The sequence below is a fragment of the Sphaeroforma arctica genome, assembly GCF_001186125.1.
Source record: "Sphaeroforma arctica JP610 unplaced genomic scaffold supercont1.531, whole genome shotgun sequence".
NCBI classification, from domain to species: Eukaryota; class Ichthyosporea; order Ichthyophonida; genus Sphaeroforma; species Sphaeroforma arctica.
Window position 1 is genome coordinate 1 of NW_014040027.1, and position 20,337 is coordinate 20,337.

At 40.8% G+C, this 20,337-nt stretch overlaps 2 protein-coding genes across 4 annotated transcripts in view; one reads left to right on the forward strand and one right to left on the reverse strand.

Annotated features, from left to right (window-relative positions):
* Positions 1-35: 35 nt before the first annotated feature.
* SARC_07014 lies at positions 36-4,588 on the forward strand (the record flags this gene model as incomplete). Of its 2 annotated transcripts, XM_014299049.1 has the most annotated exons (6): positions 36-174; positions 340-460; positions 820-908; positions 1,754-1,898; positions 3,231-3,417; positions 4,437-4,588. In XM_014299049.1, the coding sequence occupies 6 exons, from the start codon at positions 36-38 to the stop codon at positions 4,545-4,547; spliced, it is 792 nt and encodes a 263-aa protein (XP_014154524.1). In that variant the 3' UTR covers positions 4,548-4,588. The 2 variants fall into 2 exon arrangements, with proteins under 2 accessions (XP_014154524.1, XP_014154523.1); XM_014299048.1 differs by lacking the exon at positions 4,437-4,588 and having other exon boundaries at positions 3,231-3,687.
* Positions 4,589-4,651: 63 nt separating this feature from the next.
* The window catches only part of SARC_07015, an 18,782-nt gene continuing 3,096 nt past the window's right edge, over positions 4,652-20,337 (reverse strand). For both annotated transcript variants that reach the window (XM_014299051.1, XM_014299050.1), the window contains 24 exons: positions 19,790-19,958; positions 18,957-19,025; positions 18,399-18,542; positions 17,777-17,848; positions 17,105-17,182; positions 16,623-16,727; positions 15,796-15,899; positions 15,305-15,485; positions 14,540-14,744; positions 13,916-14,063; positions 13,483-13,672; positions 12,928-12,987; positions 12,361-12,516; positions 11,466-11,675; positions 10,936-11,070; positions 10,467-10,682; positions 9,633-9,756; positions 9,046-9,174; positions 8,733-8,875; positions 8,297-8,376; positions 7,525-7,645; positions 6,747-6,871; positions 6,441-6,549; positions 4,652-5,799 (listed from right to left, as the gene is read on the reverse strand). In XM_014299051.1, the coding sequence (XP_014154526.1) occupies positions 5,656-5,799; positions 6,441-6,549; positions 6,747-6,871; positions 7,525-7,645; positions 8,297-8,376; positions 8,733-8,875; positions 9,046-9,174; positions 9,633-9,756; positions 10,467-10,682; positions 10,936-11,070; positions 11,466-11,675; positions 12,361-12,516; positions 12,928-12,987; positions 13,483-13,672; positions 13,916-14,063; positions 14,540-14,744; positions 15,305-15,485; positions 15,796-15,899; positions 16,623-16,727; positions 17,105-17,182; positions 17,777-17,848; positions 18,399-18,542; positions 18,957-19,025; positions 19,790-19,958 (3,217 nt within the window). In that variant the 3' untranslated portion in view covers positions 4,652-5,655. The remainder of the gene's footprint in view (positions 5,800-6,440; positions 6,550-6,746; positions 6,872-7,524; positions 7,646-8,296; positions 8,377-8,732; positions 8,876-9,045; positions 9,175-9,632; positions 9,757-10,466; positions 10,683-10,935; positions 11,071-11,465; positions 11,676-12,360; positions 12,517-12,927; positions 12,988-13,482; positions 13,673-13,915; positions 14,064-14,539; positions 14,745-15,304; positions 15,486-15,795; positions 15,900-16,622; positions 16,728-17,104; positions 17,183-17,776; positions 17,849-18,398; positions 18,543-18,956; positions 19,026-19,789; positions 19,959-20,337) is intronic.

A 20,337-nucleotide genomic window follows, 5' to 3' on the forward strand; every position in this document is an offset into this window, starting at 1 on the left:
ACACAACAATGTACTTAAACGTTCTTTCAACTACTATGCTCTTCATTCATGTCCCAATTAAAAACATATCCGTGTCTTGTGTGCAGATTAAGGTCGGCAAGTACATCAAGCAATTGCACTGGCTGCTGGTGATCTGTAAGGATAATACGAGGGAGCAACCGGCGCCGGTGGAAGGTGGGTTGCAGTTTGGGATTCATGATTTAGACTTAGAAGTTATCATATGGTATCATAACCGTAAGGAGGTATAATTTACGCTTCTCTCGATATACATGCACTATGCACTCATATTTGCATTTAAGACTAAAATATCGAGTTAAACACTCATATTATATAAAACAGGGAAAATGCCCTGGAGTGCATTCGGGGAAGACGTGACGCAACTAAAGACCGACTTCCCCATGAACACTTTAAAGAAGGGTGTTCTGCGATACACCTTTGAACCCCTCATTGTGGGCGATGGGTATGTACGATTAGTTTTCAGCGTTGTGTTCTCTTCTCGGTGATGAATGAGGCGTATATTGCAGCTGTTTGTGCGAGATTGTATATTTTCAAAGAACGGAGATATGGGCTATTTAACAGATTCTTTATTTTGGTACGTAATTTCAAAATATATATAGAAGCATATATGAAATGTAATTCGCACGGATTTCTTCCCACAATCGAGCTTGCTTGAGAATATTCAGACAATCTAGACTATAGGTTGCACATATACTCACACCGAATTACATTTTTAGACTGTGCGTTGCGAACTGGATATTCGAGAATCGCATTTTCTTAGTGCCTACCCTTCATGTTTCCTTGAACACTCTATTTTCACAGATATGCGAGGGGGAGCACACAAACATTATGGATTTACACCTACGATCAGAACGATGTCGTACATCATCTCCACCAGACGGTCCGCATGAGTGTGTAACATTTTATTTATGTATCCATGTATCTGGTGTATGTATGTGTATGTTTATAAAAAATGGTTAACATCTGAGATTTTTATATTTCGCCTCAATCATAGCATGCAAGCATAGATTTCTTGTACGCATGGTTATGAATAATTAATATTTATCAAAGTATATCAATTTTTCAGGGCAACATTCTAGTATATCTCTTTTTCATGCTCTGTTTTAAGTGTATAAGCATATTTAATACAAACCTACTGTTTGTATGAGTATACTACGGTTTCTACGAAAGTCATCCCGCGTCTGTTGGAAAACACAGAATATTTATTCGCGCATAGTGGTATTCTTTGAATGAATATGGCTGATAGATTCTTCGAATGTGTGTATTTGATGGAGATTCTCATCAGCGTCTTTGTATGCTCAGTATACATGTACGCTTCATGGCTTAAACTAAATGGTTCTCATGAACACGCCAAGTGGGCAATCCAAACCCCCCCAATAAAGATATGACAGATTCTGATATCAACTCTCCCCTCCCCATTTCTTTAGGCTCATTATACGCATTGACTTACAGTTATATCGTACTGTTAGTGGTCCAGACAGCACTAAAACATAAACTAATCGTACGGTCGCACACCTGGGCACCGTCTATCCAGTGAATAACTATTATTACATTGTGGGTATATTGCATCAGAACTCTTGTCATATGTATGCACTCCATCGCTACCAACGGATCCACTGTATAATGTATATTGCGATCGATACACATTCTGATATACAAAGACTTCAATTGACTATAAATGTTTAATGAGGCTATCACACACTCTCTGGTACACTCTCGTATACAATAACTTTAGTTGGCCAAGCAGACTCGGCGGGAGGAAGTAGATTACCAGTGAGTACACTGTCACGCGTGTCATCTCGAGTGAGCACTAACAGCACAACAGAGAGTTTGCACAGCACCACCTCAGAGGATAGCCAGCCACCACCACCGGCATATGCGTATGTAATAAATCAGAACATAATGAGTGTATGTAGCAAGTTTATGTATATTTTATTTGAGTGTATGTGATACATAAGTTCATGTAGCAATCAAGTATATCTAGTTTCATATATATTCTCGAGGCAGTTCCACCAGCACGACAGAAAGCATACAATTATCCATTCAGACGAGAGTCAGCATCCACCAGCATACACATATATTCTTGGACGGGACATATTCGTGTGGGTTACAAATAATTTAATGTAATCAGGAAGCGTGTATTACATATAGATACAAGCGAAAATACGTGTATGTATCATATAAATGCAAGTAGCAAGTGATAGCAAGTGTGTGTACATAATGGTTGAGCGCTTTTTTGTTGTAAGCGTAAGGAATACGTAGGAGGCTATTGCGACAGCCACCTTATTGCCCACTTTAATTTCAGCAATCCCACTAATGAATAATTAGTATATGGCTGATACAAGATATTCAACGTCCGTAGTTGATATCCTATCAGCATCTGTATATGCTGCGCATGTGGCAATTGAACGTTGTGCGTGTATAACCGGCTATAGAAAATCAATAAACGTAAATGTTGCGAATGTCGCTAATACTTTCATGTTGCAAATGGATGTGGTGAGAAAGTGGGCGCATACATCAAAACAAAACGGCATATATGCAGCGTTTGCAGCGGGTTTGAGCATACCATATCTACATGGTGGCATTTGAGCATGTAAAACGTGACAGAAAATCACTACATGTTTATAGCTATGTGTGTAGCACGTTCACACTATTCCAACTTTCCCGCATGAATACACGACCTTGACCCGAGTTCCCATACCCCATGTAGGTCGTGAAACATCTAACTTTATACCTACTCGTTTGCCGCTTTCCAAAATTACCAGTTACATATTCGAACGTTCCATACTTGACGCACCCTCTGTGTGCAAACTGTACCTGCAATTAAAATACTCTACAATCTAACAGTCTAAATTATACCGCTTCACTCTCTACCTTCATCACGATACGCTAGGTGTGTATGCTACTTCACCCCCCCCCCCCCAACCCCCGGCGTTGGGAGAGGATTTGAATCAATCGTATCTCGGAGACGAGTATAGTGTTTGTACGCTCACCATCTATGCACATATATCTGTTGTTGTATTCGACATGTACACATGCATTGCTGGTTCCTCATGAGACCACTGCTCGCACTGACAATACTCGACTCCGTAGTCGGCACATACATTTTCAGCCCACCAAGCCACTACCGACTCATGGAATGAGCTCTACACCATAAAAATCCATAGATTTTCAAAATGTACTCATGATTTTTGTTTATTCTTGTCCAATAGGGAGCCAGACGGTCATGCAGTCTCTAATGACAGCATGCAAGACGCTCGCGGAAGAAGCAAAGGTATTAAGAAAAAAAACAGCACCGCATCGAAGATTTTGAAACCGAGAATGACAGATGATGTCGTAAGTACACCCGATGAAGTTATCAAGAAGAAAACCCTGGCCACGGTTGAGGTTTACTTGTTGGTAAGTGCCTGATTTCTGTATTTTAACCAGTGATATCTTCTTGTGTTGGTTAGGGTCAGTCTTAAGGGTTCAAGAAATATTGTTCAAAATCAAGGATACAAGGGCCAGAGTCCTAAAATGACTGTGTCTTCGGGTGGGCTTTTATGGACTATTTCAGATTTATTTTTAGCCTGATAAGGAATAACCGTAAAAATTGGCAAAGAGTGCGATTAAAAGAAATGTGAGGCATAGTACGGTGATTATCAATATTTTGAAGATTCCGTAAAACCGTCCTACCTTGATTGTCTTTGATTCTTGATTGTAAAATCAAAGTGCTATCCGAATTTGACGAAACGCACTTCTGTTTCGCGTTCAACTTTCAAGGTTATAAAGGATTTCATTGGCTAATGTGCCTTGATCGAAAATTTGAATGTGGAAACTTGAACCCTTAAGACTCGCCCTTATAAAATCGATGGCTGAATGCAAAAAGATTAGTTTGATAGTGGTAGTTAAGAGTTCTATTTCCAGCGGCGAACTGCCCTTATAGATACTTTTATTTCTCTTTTAAAAATGCTTTGATATTGTTTTTTTTTAGTTCGATGCGTTTCTAAAGTTATGACCATCCTCAAAATGTAACTGCCTCTGAGAGAAACAAGTTCCGTGCACTTCTTGATTTATATGTTTTAATTTAAGATTCGAATCCTTGCTGACTACACAAGTGTAAGTTCCTCTATCGCACACGTGAACTACGAGTGTATATCCTCATCGAGTGTGCATAGTTCTTACAGTGATAAAACAACCCATAGTTTTTTTCTTCTGTCATTGGAATCAGCACATTGCATCCACTAGCATTATGAGATGTACCTGCGCGAGTGTATCCACTGTCTACAATTGTGTATTACATATTTGTACAATACACCATTTCTTTTGATTTGTTTCATGATAACAATACTCTTGTTGTCCATAATGCAATATACGTGGACTATCCGTATCCTAACTAACTTTGTGATTCTCAACTTTTGGGAATTGAAACTATACAGGGGATCATCCTACTGCAATTTATAGTGATCGTCACACTAGCGAGACTGGTATACACACAGAGTCTGCGCATTGCCTATCTCGAGCCCGAGGGTTGGGAACCCAATGCATGACTCGCCATAGATACAAACAAAGTAAAACCTAAATCATGAACATAAAAAGAATATAATTCTATTTTTCCTTCCAGATTTGAATGATGACGCCAAACAAGGATATTGTCATATTTATACGATAAGAGTAAGCAAAAAAATTAGTACATAAGTGTTCTCAATGTCCAATAAACGCGTAAGGCCATGGCCCCGTGAAGTGGGAGCCAAGCCCCCGCATTCAAGGGCAACACTATATTGAACATCAGCCGTCGGTTTATTCTGCTGTTGAAACCCCTGTCGTATATTTGGCTGACCTTACACTGCGTTCAACTGTGAATTTGCATCTCACTCAGTTTTGACTGAATAAGGTGCTTTGCCTCTATTTGGGCTATGCTGCTATGGCGTGGCTATTAGTATCAGCTCCTAAATTGTATATGTGTGTGAACCCATTGATGTTGCTATTCAGATAAATGTATCGCACAGCAATGCCTCGTACACATTTGCATATAATGGCACTGCGAAGACTTCCGTTTTCTTTTTACGTTCTACGCGCATTTTGCGCCTTTCGTCTTCAACGTCTCCAGCATGTTTTCGCATATATACAAGCACATATGTTTGAGTACATATGCACCCATATTTTTTTTTGGAATGTGTGACCGTATGTACACATGCGATGATGTAGCTAAAACAATACCGAAGCCACATAGTATCCAAGGTTGCATCCTCCGAGCAAAAAAAAACCCCCACAATACCGTTGTCGGTTAAGTAAGAGTATCTCAATTCGACTGTGCGTACTCTGAACTTCCTCTGAATACATAGATCCAGTTTGAGCACCATTGTGAACCCACTGAGCATACTCCTTTTCCTGATGCTTCAACATCGAAGGTTTACGTTGGACCTGAATCTATAGTGTATAAATAATTAGCCAGTTTTGTCTGGCTGGGCCCGTCTACTATCAAGGTCCGTTGTAGACAGCATAGTTGCGTTTATAGCTGCGAGTGCGCACATCTGCCTCGCGCCCCTTATGCTCGATCTGTGATGTTATCGAAACCTCGACCACATATGGTAAATCCATGAATTTGCGGGTAACTGAAAACTGCGAAGGGTATTGTAAGTACTGAATAGTCCTGATCTACCCCTGCGATGGGATTGTGTCGTCATACGGCCGCAAATCAAGCGTGAGCGAGTTGCTTGCTTCAAGGGCCTTATCTCTGTAGATGCCTACGATTCCATCGGCTTTGTCGTAGAACGAGTCCTTGAGCGAGATGACAATGCACTGTAGTAACGAATGATAAGAGAGGCTTACAGGATGCAATCAGAAACAGAGGAATCATATTTGTTACAAAACTGAACTACTGTTGTCAAAAAGTGGCATGCCTAGGTTCTGGTTCTAAGTGGATCAAGAATGCTTAGACTAGTGTAACACTAGTGTAGAAATACCGAAGACGCACAATGATACACCCGAAAAGTGGTACCGTACATACAACAAGGATATAGCCTACCATCAACACGTAAAAAAATTATTCTCGGAGTTGGTATAGCAACTTAGATGGAAAATTGACAAAAACAATTTAAAAAAAATGCTGATGCAGTGTCTAGATAAAACTTATTGAACGACGGGTGTGATAAACACTGAGAACGCGTGCGAGGAAGTTACCACCACGTTGAGGAGACACGGACGCAGTGTAGGAGAAATACACTGATGATCATAGAAATACTGACAAACGGCTAAGAATTACACCAATCTGCTAAGACATGTGAGACAATGACCAATAATAAATCAACATACACAAACAACTTTTGCGAGTGACTACAAAAGGCATGCATGTGGAGCTGGTGTTGGCACGTGCAACGACAAGGTAAGTTTGTTCAACAGGCTGTGTATAGAAGCGTTTTGCTTGATCCAGAGTGAAATACCTGGAAGTCGCCAGACCGCTGCTTGATGTACGTCGCGACTTTGTGCACATTGACTGCATCAAGCGCGGCGTCAATCTCATCCATGATGAAGAAAGGCGACGGCCGAAAGCTATTCGGTACGGAGTGCAAATACAATTAAGCAAGGTCTCAACATTCTTGAGCTATATCTATCAAGTCCGATTTAAGCAAGGTTTCATCAGAATAGATATCAGTTGTGACCTTCTCATCACAGCTGCCTACGAACATACGCGCAGATGAACACATACAGCTCAAGTAGGACACATCGAAACATTTCAGGTCATTTACCTATGAATCGCAAACAGTAGAGCCAAGGCTGCAACGGTCTTCTCGCCTCCACTGAGCTGTTCCATGTCTCGGAAACGCTTAGAGGGAGGCATCGTGTTGTATTTGATACCGTACAGATACGGCTCCTACGGGTATGAGGCAAAGCACAGAACAGAATGAGAACTACTACGCGATGTCAGTGTTTGATTTCGGGCAATTCAACGAAAACCTGTACTTGGTACGTCTGCATAATGTCTCGTTAGAATTGGAGAGACCCCAAACAATTCGAGAATTATGGCGATAGAATTTGATTTCCGAAACGTTGATACAAAAATCAATTCATAGAGCTGGTATCAGGAGTACACCACGGAATACAATTGACTGTGATTTCGCAACTGGCGTAAATGGTCGCAAAGACTGTCTCAAACTCAAGGCTATAAAAGGCAGTTCTTCGAACCGGCTACACCGGTGTACTTTATTCATGATGTAAAGTATGGACTTGCGTCCAACTCAGATATTCTAAACCACTCACGACTTTCATCCAAAAGGGTATTAGCTGAAAAGACAGTCATCTGGATACAACGAAGAGTGATGTGAAGATTCTCAATAGCTGTGATAAGACATGCACGTATAAGTATGGAAGCTACGACATTCAAGAAAATATGTAACGTTCGTACAGATACGTTAGAAAATTCTGATATTGACACACATTGATACACAAACACACAAAGGCTTGCTTGTGCTGTATGTCTGTACACAACCTTACACACACAGGAAGACTTAATATCCTCACACACACCTCATTGCTCTCCAGAGTCAGGTATGCTGTGCCTCCAGGGGCCCTCGACTTCACGTTACGCGTGAGCTCTTTGTAGATGGTATCGATCTGGCCCGAAATATGTGTGTAAGCCTTGTCGAACCTGCAATGTGATGGATGGATGACAGTATGTAGACGTATGAAACTAAGGTTTGCGAATAAACTGTACTCGATTGTTCCGCAGATACGATGAAGGATGATTAAATATATTTTTCTTCTTCAATTAAGGTAGCAACCTCAAAAAGGTGATTGATCCTCGTGTACTAGCAATGTAATCGATGAAGCGACAGCATAAAGGCAAACAGCAATATACAAATGCACAGACCATTAGGTATATCGACATGCAATTTGCATGGCACTATAAAAACTATTAGCTTGAACGTTCTATAGCAAAAACCGATTTCGATAGTGCGTCTTTGGCAGCCAACTCCTAATATCGCGACATATAATACCCACGCGCTCGAATATTAGAATCAACGGATAAAGATCTATCTTTTGGACCCGTACCATCCATCTACTGAATACATACAGGAAGGCAAAGGCACCTTTCAATAACACGGCGTGCTCGCTTTGAAAGCATACGAGTGTAAAATATCAAGGCAAAATGACATATTTGAATATCTGCAAAGATAATCTCCTTGTCTAGACTTAGAGAATTTGTTGTAACGGGCTGCAGGTTTGTGGATACGCATTCACACTATATGTATGTCTAGGAATATTTCAGCACATGTATATACCCGTGTCAACAACATACAATTGGAACCGCTTCTTCTGCATGGCGCGAAATTGGGAATCCGCTTTCTCTGCTCTTTCTCGCGCGGCATCGAATTCAACCTGCAATATCAAGTAAGATAATTTGTCGCGATTATCAACACGCGTTTCGTTGGGTAACTACTACTGCGAAAACTTGGCATCCGATGCAATCTACATCTTAGTATTCCTCGTTAATGCAGAATTTAAGCGCGTCCAAATCCTATAGAAAGGTTTGCAATTGTGTACACACGAGAGGTGCCATGTATTTTAGCTATTGTGTAAACACGATAGAATCATCGGTACCGGTATTGTGCATAAATGGTTTAGCACAAATTTTTAGCTGCACGTGTGTTTCCAGCGTTTAACTGAAAATTATCTATATCGTCTGAATACTACGTATGTGTAAATATAAGTATGTAAACAATAATATAACGTGCCTCGATGGCCTTCAAGCGCTTGCGTACACCGTCCAGCTTCTCCACCGCCTTCATATTAGGAGCCATGTTGTCGATCTTGCTCGCAATTTTCTTCAGTTTCTCGGTGTATTGTGCCATTACACTAGCTACGTCGCTGGGGTCTTCTGTACAAGTGACGTTGTCCGGAATTACATACATTCGCTTAAGTTTACATATGGTTTACACGTACAATTGCGACACTTGATCAGACCACCAGACAAAGCTATAACCTTTTACAAAAGAAGCTCACGAAGTAAATTTTGTCTCCTATTAAAATTCCAGTTGGTGTACATACCTAAACTTCGGATCTCATCCGATAACTCATCGAAATTGATTTCAATGCCCGCGTCTGTGAGCACATCTTCTGATACAGAGACGTCCCTCTCATCCACATCCATAGTATCGTCCGCCGAGGTATTCATACCTGAGATATAGTGGGGAATTGAACATGCATGCATAAATTATAATGCACCAACAGGTATGTATATATATATATATATATATATAAGAGTAAATTTGTACACGTATACTCATGTATGTGTAAAATGACGATGTAAACATGTTCCTCCCAATTACGACCTTGTGTATTCCGGAAATAATATACTTAAGCATACTAAAATAACAATATTGCACTTCCAGTCGTCCATTAAAGCATTTTACATGCATCCACTACGGCCGAAATTGTCATCCATTGAAAAAGGTAGTGAATCTACACCCGCTTACCATCCGGCAAAAACACGATACATAGACAAGTAGTGTTAGAGCCACATTCGCAATCACTCCCCCTGCCAATCCATTCATCGGAAAAGCAGCAAATACATACTCAACGTGGTAGAAGTTTCTGCCCCATTCATATTACAGAATCAATGCATAAGTACTCACCCGCCAAAGCCACATTCTCCATCTTGCCCTTCTTCAACGGGATTTCGATCTCCTCCACTAAGCACGCCATCAGAAGCGAGCGCCGTTTGCTACGTGCTTGTTTCAAGTCGTTCAGCTTCGAGGCCTGTTTCGAAATTGGGACAGAGTCAGATGTAGATATTGCAACGATCAATGTCTACATAGAATACTGCACATATGCAAATTTTCTAGATATGTGGATTAGACACGAATACCTATGAAGCTACCAAGAGAGCTTCTGTTATATTTTCGATCACCTGTGAAAAAGATGGCGATAGGGACATGAAACAGAGAGTACAGCCGAATACACTGAGATTCATCCAGTCAGATAGGGCACGCATCAAAAAAAAATATGTTATACATATTCTGTATGATTACACGATAATAGTCAGTTGTGGAAAAAATATTTCGCGACAAAACTTGTCTACTTTCGAATAAAAAGCTATGCATTGCTGCGGCAGTGAATGATTTGTGGGAGCGCGATCATTCGTGGGCGCGTACTCACACAACGTATACGAGCTGTGTAATGTAAGCATACAAAGACAATTACACGCACCCCAAGGTGCACATGCGCATAAAGAACGTTGTGCAGCATTGTGTAAAACGGATGGGCCGTAGGCCACACCGCAAGTCATAGCTTGCGCATCTCTATAGGTAACAATACCAGACCATTTGATCGTTGTCATTCGCGTCAACAAACCAAACAAGAGTCAATACGGAACTCGTGTGTACGCGCACATGCCATCTACATACCAGGCTATGCGCTGGTGACTAATACCTCTGCAACCCCCCAGAAAAGTGTGTTTGCGCACATACCATCTTCTGCTGGGCGCTGTTGAGGTGGTCTGATGCGGAGTTAACCTGTTTTTTGAGTTCTCTGACACTTACATCGATCTCGTCAACTTTGGTTTTGAACTGATTCTGGTCATTGATAAGTGTGGCCAGTTTCTCTTCAATGGCAGTCATGGACTCCGAAAGCGTGATGGACTGTGTTTCGAGCAGCCCGAACTCCTCCTGGAGAGCTGCAATAGCCTGTGTACCAATGAGACAACGAGCATTTAGTAGAGCTACAAGACCAAAGCCTGCCATATCAGCACCCAAAATTAACGATAGTGCGCTCGTACCCTTTGGCAATCTTCACCTGCTAAGACACGAGACCGACTTCTCGAAACGAGTGAACTATGTAGGCGGCTGATGCGCCTATCAAACCATACTATTTCATGCCCATGACACGAAGCTTTCCCTACTAGCACCCACCCATCGGCCACAATTCACCCACACGTACCTTCTTGGCAATCCTCACTTGCGAAGATACGAGGCGTGACTTCTCAAATTCGAGTGAGCTCTGCAGGCGGCTGATGTGACTGTCAAATTCCAAGAGTTTTCGTGCACGCTCACGCTGGACCTTGATTTCGGTACCCTGTGGTTCGATTAGATGCGCAAAATGCAGTTAGCTTATATCGCTCTATGGTCTCGCTATGTGAACTCTGTTTCTGGGTGTGAGGTGATGTAATATGAGTGGTGTTGGGTATTGTGCGAGCGTAACTTATGTTATGAAACAAAGACATATATGTAAGGCCTGTACACACCTCGTAGTGGGAGATATTGTTGACCCCCACACTTCTGCATCCCTCTAACCCTCGAGTACTGTGATCTATGTACAGACTCGTGGTCATAGGAATAGACATCTGACCTGTAAGTACCTTCTGAAATCGTATTTTCTTTATCTCCACACAAGCATATAAGTCTCCAGTTTCTTGATATGTAGACACACGCGTACATAGCCATTGTCACAGATATACGTTTGGTACATACCTCGTAGTCTCGGATATTGTTAATTCCAACACTTGCACAGAATTCCGCGAACACTTGGTCCACCACTGCATCTCTTTCTCTCTCGAGTACCGTGACCTTTTCCTTCGCCTTGGCGGCTGCTTGGCTGTATTTATTGATCTCGTCCTCAATTTGGGTTATTTCTTTTTCTTCCACTTTCGCACTGAGTTTGTTGATGTTCATGGTGGTGATCTGGAATGTTCAAGACAAGTATTGTGATTTTATGGGCGGCGATAAAAAAAATTATCTGGTAAGAAATATATTTGTGTATCTGTAATGACAAGATTAGGGCGGATTGAATTGAGAATATGGTTAGATTTAAATGACTTGGAAGAAAGGGTGATATAGCCTGATGGAACGAACGAAAGATTCGGAACCCAATATACAAGATAGTACGCGATGAGAATTTGAATGCGAATAGAAATATATGGGAATGAGCATACGAATAGATATGCACAGTTTCGATTGCGCTCCACTCCCAATCACGGGCTCTCTTTAACAGCTGTATATCGACGATATACAACATTGTGCACGAATATGTACGGTAGTGTACAAACCCCATTTTACCCCACTTCCAATCACGCACCTTCTTTGGCAGTTGTACATAGATGATGAAAACCAAGTTTCAGCACGGGAATCTAAACTACACGCACAGGAAATATCTCAGAGATATAAGCCCATATTCTGCAAAATAAATCCACCCTCACAGTATTATTGAGGTGCGACATATCGATGTTTTTATGAGCACAACAGTTTGGATACACTTCCTCAGACCCCAGAAGGCAAGCACACACGTATTCATAAGTACACCACTCAGTTTTGACCAACTCTAATATAGTATAGAATGAAAATTTAGGTCTGGATATCAAATACATACCTCCATGTCCTGCTGAAACTGACTCAGTCTTTGTTTCGCTGCTGCAAGTTGTGACTTTGCCTCGTCTAAACTTCGCTCCACACTGGGCACTGAGCTTTGCAATGCAGTTACGTCCCTCTGGTACTGAATTCTCTCCCGTTTGAGTTCATCGATGGCCTAGTTATGTAAAGACAGGAGAAACAATATGAAATCTGTTAGACAATATAGCGTCCATTGGTCGAAATTGAACATTGTTTTATTGAACAACGACAGACATTCTAAATTCGATATATATATAATATACAAATTTCATCTAAGTGGAGCAGATGCAAAGACTTCCAAAATCTATAGAAAACCAGATACGGTAAAAACCGGCATAAATACAACAATATTTTCTAACCAGCAACCCTGACATTAAAGTAATAGTAAGTTATAGAATTAAATAATGTTACAAGATGGAGTATTTTGTGAAATAGTGCAGCCCAGCCAGTAATGACCGAAGATTTAACTCCAGCAAAGAACGCCACAGCAAAAACGTGAATGAAAATATAATTACAGTGGTATGTTGATAAAATCAAGCTGGAATACCTTTTGTTCCCACTTGGCGGCGCGACTTTCAACACCGGTAAGACCTCCGGTCATGACACCCTGTAATGTGAGCAACAATTAAAAAAAGTTCAGATATGTACTTTCAGGTCATGAATAAATTTGGAACAGAATATAGCTTGCGAGAATTGACATCGGGTTAGTAGTATGGACAACGGCAAATACATACATAAACTGAGAATCAAATTGCTAATAAACACCGAACCCATTTTAGGGGGTTTAAGGCTCTCAAGTATGGCTATATCTAAGCCATCGATTGAACTACCGATCTGCGAATCAGAGTGCGACCAACAGTATCATCTCTGCCGAATCACCTTACCTTGTCACAACACAGAGCTATCGCCGGTTGCAAAAGTAACAGAAACTCGCGCAGGAACAATTATTTATGAATAGCATCTACCGATCAACCAAACATGAGCCATCAATAGTGACACTGTGCTTTTTCACTCGTTCTTACGCGAAGCACAGCGCATCCGTCTCTTGCAATGTGCCACACAAACTGTCGTAGTCCAAAAATCTACCTAAAGAACTACCTACCGATCTGCGGATCAACGTGCCATCGATGGTGACACACTTGTGCTTACTCGCTCGTCCTTTGCCAAAGCACAGTGCTTTCGCCTCCTGCAAAGTGTCACATACAATAGCAGCCCCACACGCGAACTCGATGGCTCTGGTGATATCCGCACTGTACTTAATCACATCCACTACGGGACGTTTGGTGCCTCCTCTGAATCATATGGTTTGAAGTGGTATGGAAAATTTGAGAATATTCAGGACGGAGGCAAAAATCGCATAATCACTTGCCCTGGTCACACATACGCATTCGTTACACTTGAGCATTCACACGGCTTACACCTACAAACCCAAGTACGCACACACGCACATACACGCATGGACATTACACAGAGATACAGGCAAACATACAGATGGTAATACAAGCACCAGGGAATGTAAACAGGCGTACACTTACAGGTTACGCAGCCGCTCGTCGACAGGCTTGCCCTCGATTGTTTGCAACGGAATGAAGGTGGCCACTCCACCCTTCTGTACCTTGAGATACTGCATGCATGATTTGGCCGTTTCGACAGTATCCACTACGATAGCGTCCATGTTTTTGCCTACATGTAGCGAAGAATAAAAGAAGGTTTGATTCCAGCTGTAAATTTTACGGTGGCGACTTACTGCTGTCTGTATCTAGTATCGAACAGTTTGAGAACCAGATAAACTGAAAAAAATCCTGTTCTGTCTCGATTGGTGGCTAAATTTCATTTAGATCAATTGTTGCCGGATGACAATATGGTCTATTCGCCATTCGCTATTAGATGCTCATGAACTCTATAAATACATCCGAAACTACCACTGGAAATAGACGAAATTACGCAGTCTTGTAAACAGCACGCGACCCCATTACAGGCGTACCAAACTGGTCATCGCTACCATCATAGGCATAAAAATAGGAATATCAGCAAGCGAGACCTTTGAGTTTACAAAACCCACTTACACGCCCTCCACAAGCATGTATATAACCACAGCAGATACTACGATACACATGAAAGTCGTCACAAGAATACCAATTACCACCCAGACTACATACCCATCACAACAGTAATGGCGGCATTGAAGCGCTTATGCGTAGGGGAACAAAGGTCCATTAGTCGACCCTTGACACCTGGGAACAGCCGTTTCATCTCCTCCAAACACTCCAAAAACTTGCGATCACGTTCACTCTCGTTCTTATCTGCCTTAGCTTCTCTCAATTGCCCGTCGATCTTGGTCAGTTGAGCGCGAGCATTTTCCAGCTATTTGTGATTTGTAATATAAAAAAAACGTCTACTATTAGTACGAGACCTTATGATTTATCACAATTTACATATGTTCGGATTGTGAGCTATGTTATACACACATAATGATAAATAGTGGGTATAACGGGTTTACCTCAGCAAGTACAGATGTGGGATCAAATTTGAGAATTAAAAAGCGTTGTGCTTTTGGCAACTAATCTTGTAGATCAATAACTAGTTTGGTCGGAAATTGGCATACAACTGCAAAATCGCGTGCGTAAGTACAGTTGAGGTGCATATAGATACTAAATTAATCTTCGCGAGCAATTTGTACACCTGTTTTAAATATAGTGACAGGCATTAGAACAAGCAACGTTTACAGGTATACTTGCAAATAATTTTTCAAAGTTAAAGCAACAAACAATTTCAAAAGATGATAAAGAACTTCATTGTACGGAAAAGAACTCTCAGTAAATACCATTGCATTCGATACTATATTTACAATTGTAATGTACGTGTACAAATACACATGCTTTCCTAACATACAAGTAACTTCTCACTGTATGAGTGCGACCAACCTTAGTGCTGTCCCGGCTGTGTGTCTTGGAGTGGGCCGTGACCTGATCCGTAAGCTCAAGCACCTTCACCTCTTGCTCCTTCATCTGTGCTGCGAGTTTCTCTCTGCGCAGCTCAAAGTTCTTCGCCCGGCTCTCCTGTGCATCCCTAGTCTTACAGAACTGGCTGAGCTTGCCTTCTTCTCTGTAGGTAGATTGGTCGGGGGCATCGTTAGTCTGAACGCTTGACTACATCTAAAGAACCGCCTATACATATACTAGGATTATACATAAAACTGTCCGAAAGAAAAGAGGGTCCTTCGAACTAAAAACGTGTGGCAAATGCTGAATACACATTCCCGTGCTGACAATTGATCGTAAATCATCGCAAGCGGAAACCAGCCCACTGTGGAGACTTGCAACTAAACTATTCTCAGTAATGTGAATAATTCTCTTTACTTCAATGAATTAACATGGACCAATCATAAGCAATAAGCGAAAGGTAAGATTCTTACCGACTGAGATTCTCGGTGGCTATACGCATTGTACGTTGTACCTCGTCTATCTTGCTCTGGAGTGCCATTGTTTGATTCTTTGATGTTGATTTGAGTTTGTTATACTGCATCAAAAGTCAGAGAGAAAAGAATCAGTCATACATACAACTTTCAAATATAGTGGATGATTCTAAGTATGCCGTGGCGAACCAGCACTCTGATAACCCAAGTATAATATACTATCTGATTGTCAGGACGTTCAAGGTTATAATATTAGGCAACTTTTCAGCAGGATGTACCTTCAATGGAATGAAATGCAGATTACTGATTTGAGAAATACAGAAAATAACCAGGACAGTACACTATATTGAAAGACCGTATCTCAGGAAAGAAGGATGTATCGTGTCACTAGAAGATTGTCACCGTTGCTCCAGTGTAAAAATGATGCATCTACCAAAAAAGAAAAATACAATTTTATATAAACATATACATATAGACACATATCACCCAGTAGACGAAATATATCGATTCACACACACACACACATATATATATATATATAATAAATACATATAATAATGTATATATATATATATATTATTATATATATATATAATATATATATATATATATAAAATATATCTATATCTATATAGATATGATATAATATATATATATATATACTCGTACGCTCACTCATACACTCATACACATATATATCTATATCTATATCAATATCTATATATATAAATATATACATAATATATAGTGTGTATGCGTGTTTATAGTATACATTTAAAAACAAATGGATTTTTATATTGTATTAACACAAGAGAGGATGTATGCACCTGTTCCAATTGCGCAGTAGCCAAAGTGATATCAGCAGAACCCCCTTCTCCGGTTATCTCGGCCTCATACTTATTCTTACGACGGGCGATATCCTTGATATCACGCTGTATGATTCGCAATGGTGAACGTAGGATTTTCAGCACAGCTACTTTTGAATACTGAGATTGTGCTCTCAATATTGCGGAGCTAATCGATAACCATGGTAAAGTAAATACCAGTCTACATTGTCTCGGATGTGTCATTTCGTGGCTTATTACAGGCCGAAATGTCGATAGGCCCAGTCACAGGCAATCGGTAAAACATTTACCACCAGGCCTACAGTCTGCAACATACTGAGGCGTTAAAAGAAAAACGTGGAATGAACCTACGCTATACACCTAATATCTCCACAAGCAATTCGGTACTCAAATAGACGTACAAATATCTAGATAGACGATTACTGTGAGAGTATGAGTCATTCATACAGAATGCACATACACACCTCGAGCTTGTCCACCGTGGCCTCCTGTTTCGACACATCCCTCTCCGCTTGCTGGAGATGCGCGCGCTCTTCCTCGATCTATTGATAAAATGACAAATGTGACGATTATTCAACACGCATATCTATCTACTTCAAACATTGGGGAAAATATCTTAAGTGTAGAGGTTATTTCTTTTTTTCCAGATGAAAAAATGCCTCTAGGTGTTAGTGCTTCATTGTGTACAGACTTTTAGTATCGTTCCTTGCTTGCCATGATGACTACACCTCAAATTTAGTGAGTGGGACAGCGAGTAGAACCAATTAACTAGTTAAACATATATAGTTCCATCAGTGCCTGTGTCACATGCGTGTACGTATACGTGTGCATTTGAAAAAGATATTGTGGTTTCGCTATTGACAAACGTGAAGTATCAGAACGTGAAGTATCAGAACGTGCATCGAAATCAATTGGGTGGTAAGCAAGTTCGTCCTTGCTAGGTACATCAAAACGACAGGCAGGTGAGGAAATGAGGGAGCGGCATACCAAGTCCAAACGTGATCACTGAAAAACTTGTGACTGTGTCTGGAATTCAATACAAACAAATTTTTTTCGGGTGTAGATTGCACATCGCAAACATATATGTACATGTACATCAACAATGGTCACATTCGCACACAGATTACGAAACTAACCTTTTTCTTGCAATGCTCGAGCTGCTGTAAGATTTTTGTTCGTTTGGGCCGCACCTTCTTTAATTCCCGATTCTGCAATGTAACGACAACCCCGGGTTAAGTAATGCGACATATTTTGTTGTTGTTGGATTTCTTGGCCCGCTTGACATTCGAACCCAGAGTATTCAGAGATCAAGGGAACGTACTCACAGAAAATCGCTTGACAATACAGTGTAATTGTTAGAGTGCCGTGCCGCATCAACAAATATATTATACAAATTCCGAGGATGCATACAAGTACGCACACAAATAACTCTTTGAGTTGGTAAGCACACTCGCACACAACGATATGTATAAATACTTAAATATACAGACATGGTCGCCTAGCACTGAACATACTCCCAAAGACGTACGCTCATACGGGCATAAACACCAGCCATTCCACTTCTAGTCTCATACTTGCGACTTTTAACCGCAGACGTTCATGAAAAATAACACCTCACGTGCACGCCGTCTCGTATGCATAAACGCTACTGCAGGACTATCAATAATTATACTCGTACATATGAAAATCCTTATAAACTCAGTGTCCCTTTAGCACGTTCATGGGATTCGTTCGATTTTTCAAATAGCACGAGCTCACCTTGTCCCTGATTTGATCGTCAAATTTGACCAGCTGGGACTGTTCTTTGGCCAATGCGCGTCGCCTACTGCGTTCCTGTTCTTCGGCTTTAGTTTGTTCGGCTTTTGCAATCTCTACATCCTTGCCGAGCAAATTGGCCATATTCTACAAATTCAAGCATATACGTAGAGAGAAAATTATACAATTAGTCCTGCATGCGAGAGCCATGAAAGAAAACGGCTGGGTAAGGGTTTACAATCTTGATACAATGTTTATAGGCGTCTATGGATAATGATACAATATCGTGATAGTACATTTTTACTAAATAACCAATCATATACTTGTGAAGGCAGATTGTCACAGTGAAAGAAAGCCATACAGTAGCACAGAGTTCTCCTTTCGCAGGCGAATGATGGTAGAAGCGTTCAACACTGAATACACAGAACACTCAATACATATACACGTAAGTTGTTGCAAAATATAAATACAAAAAGGAGCCGACTGGCACAAAAGCCTTTCTTTTGGGAGGGAGGAAGGGGGGGGTAAAGGGAGGACGTTAAAAGTTTGTGAATCACATACCAGAGATCCCTTCATCTGCCGCTGAATGTCCCAGAGCTGGAACAGGAAATATTGTACTTCAATTTGATCCTGAAGGCAAATGGCCAATATGATAGGCAGTATCGATTAGAAAAGTTGAGAAAAATAAACGATTATATGAATTTCAGTAAGACTAGACGTTAGGGAGTGTGGGTTACGTATATTAAAATCGAATACATAATAAAATGATTTGAGCGACATAAAATAATGACTAACCACCTATATTTGCGTATTCGGTGCTCAAGCTGGTGTGAGTGCCCTGTGCATTGTTCTAGCATACATAATAAACTTGGGACTATGTATGTATGCGTATCCGCGTATACGTGTGTGTATATGTGTGTGCCTTGGACTTTGTGTGTGTGAAAGAGGGTGTAGAATATGTATATGAATATGAGCCTATGTAAGCATTCTTGCGCGTGTATGTGCACATATATATGAAGAAGTCAGAATTCTTCCTAAATCTTATCACTTTGAGAGCGAGTGGCTCAAATAATGTGTAGCCAACATCAACATAGTCATAGACAGCCCGTACCCGAATCGGGTTCACGCCTACAACAGTTGTAGCTTTCGGACATCGCAATTACCTCCCAGATACAAACTACGTCTCCAAACGTACTTGTGTTCTAACACTACTTTTTGCAGTGAATCACAATATTAATTTTGCTATCAAACTTTCATATCTCAAATTCACTTGAACGTGAAAATACCAGCCTCAATCTTTTTTTACCTGTTGGGCACTCAAACCCCTAATTAAACAAATATCATTATTAAATACAGTCTCCGCCTATAATATCATCAACACAAACTCTACGCACCCTATTGTTGGTCAGCTTTTGGAACTTATCGGCCTCATCTTTCTGTTCCTTGAACTGTTTCTTCTCTGAGTTGATACCCTTGCGGCGTTGGTAGAAGTCTTTGAGTTCCTCTTCCGCTTTCTCCTTCTCGACCTGCGCATTTTCATAATCGGGTTTCATCGCTCCGGAACTGCAAACAAATCATATCGCATCATTGATTAAACTTAGACCAAATTGAACATTCAATGTGAGAATATTACATGTATTAGGTGTTTTTCGTTTGAGAATCAGGTACAACTAGTTCGTGCATATTCGGATTCTGCATCCAACCCATCCCATGTGCTACGGCATGATAAACAAATGCCATCAGTCCTTTCGATTGTATTGACGGAGGCTGTATTGAAACGAGAGGATTTGTGTTTACATCTATCTCACAAATACCTCACAATGTTTCGCAAGTGAGAAGCTTAGTTTACTGTCAGACAATCATGAAGAGTCTCAGCACTATGCGTGCTAGAAAATGCTAGCAGCAATAAGTTTAGGCGGATAGGGGGGAAGAGAAGATGGGG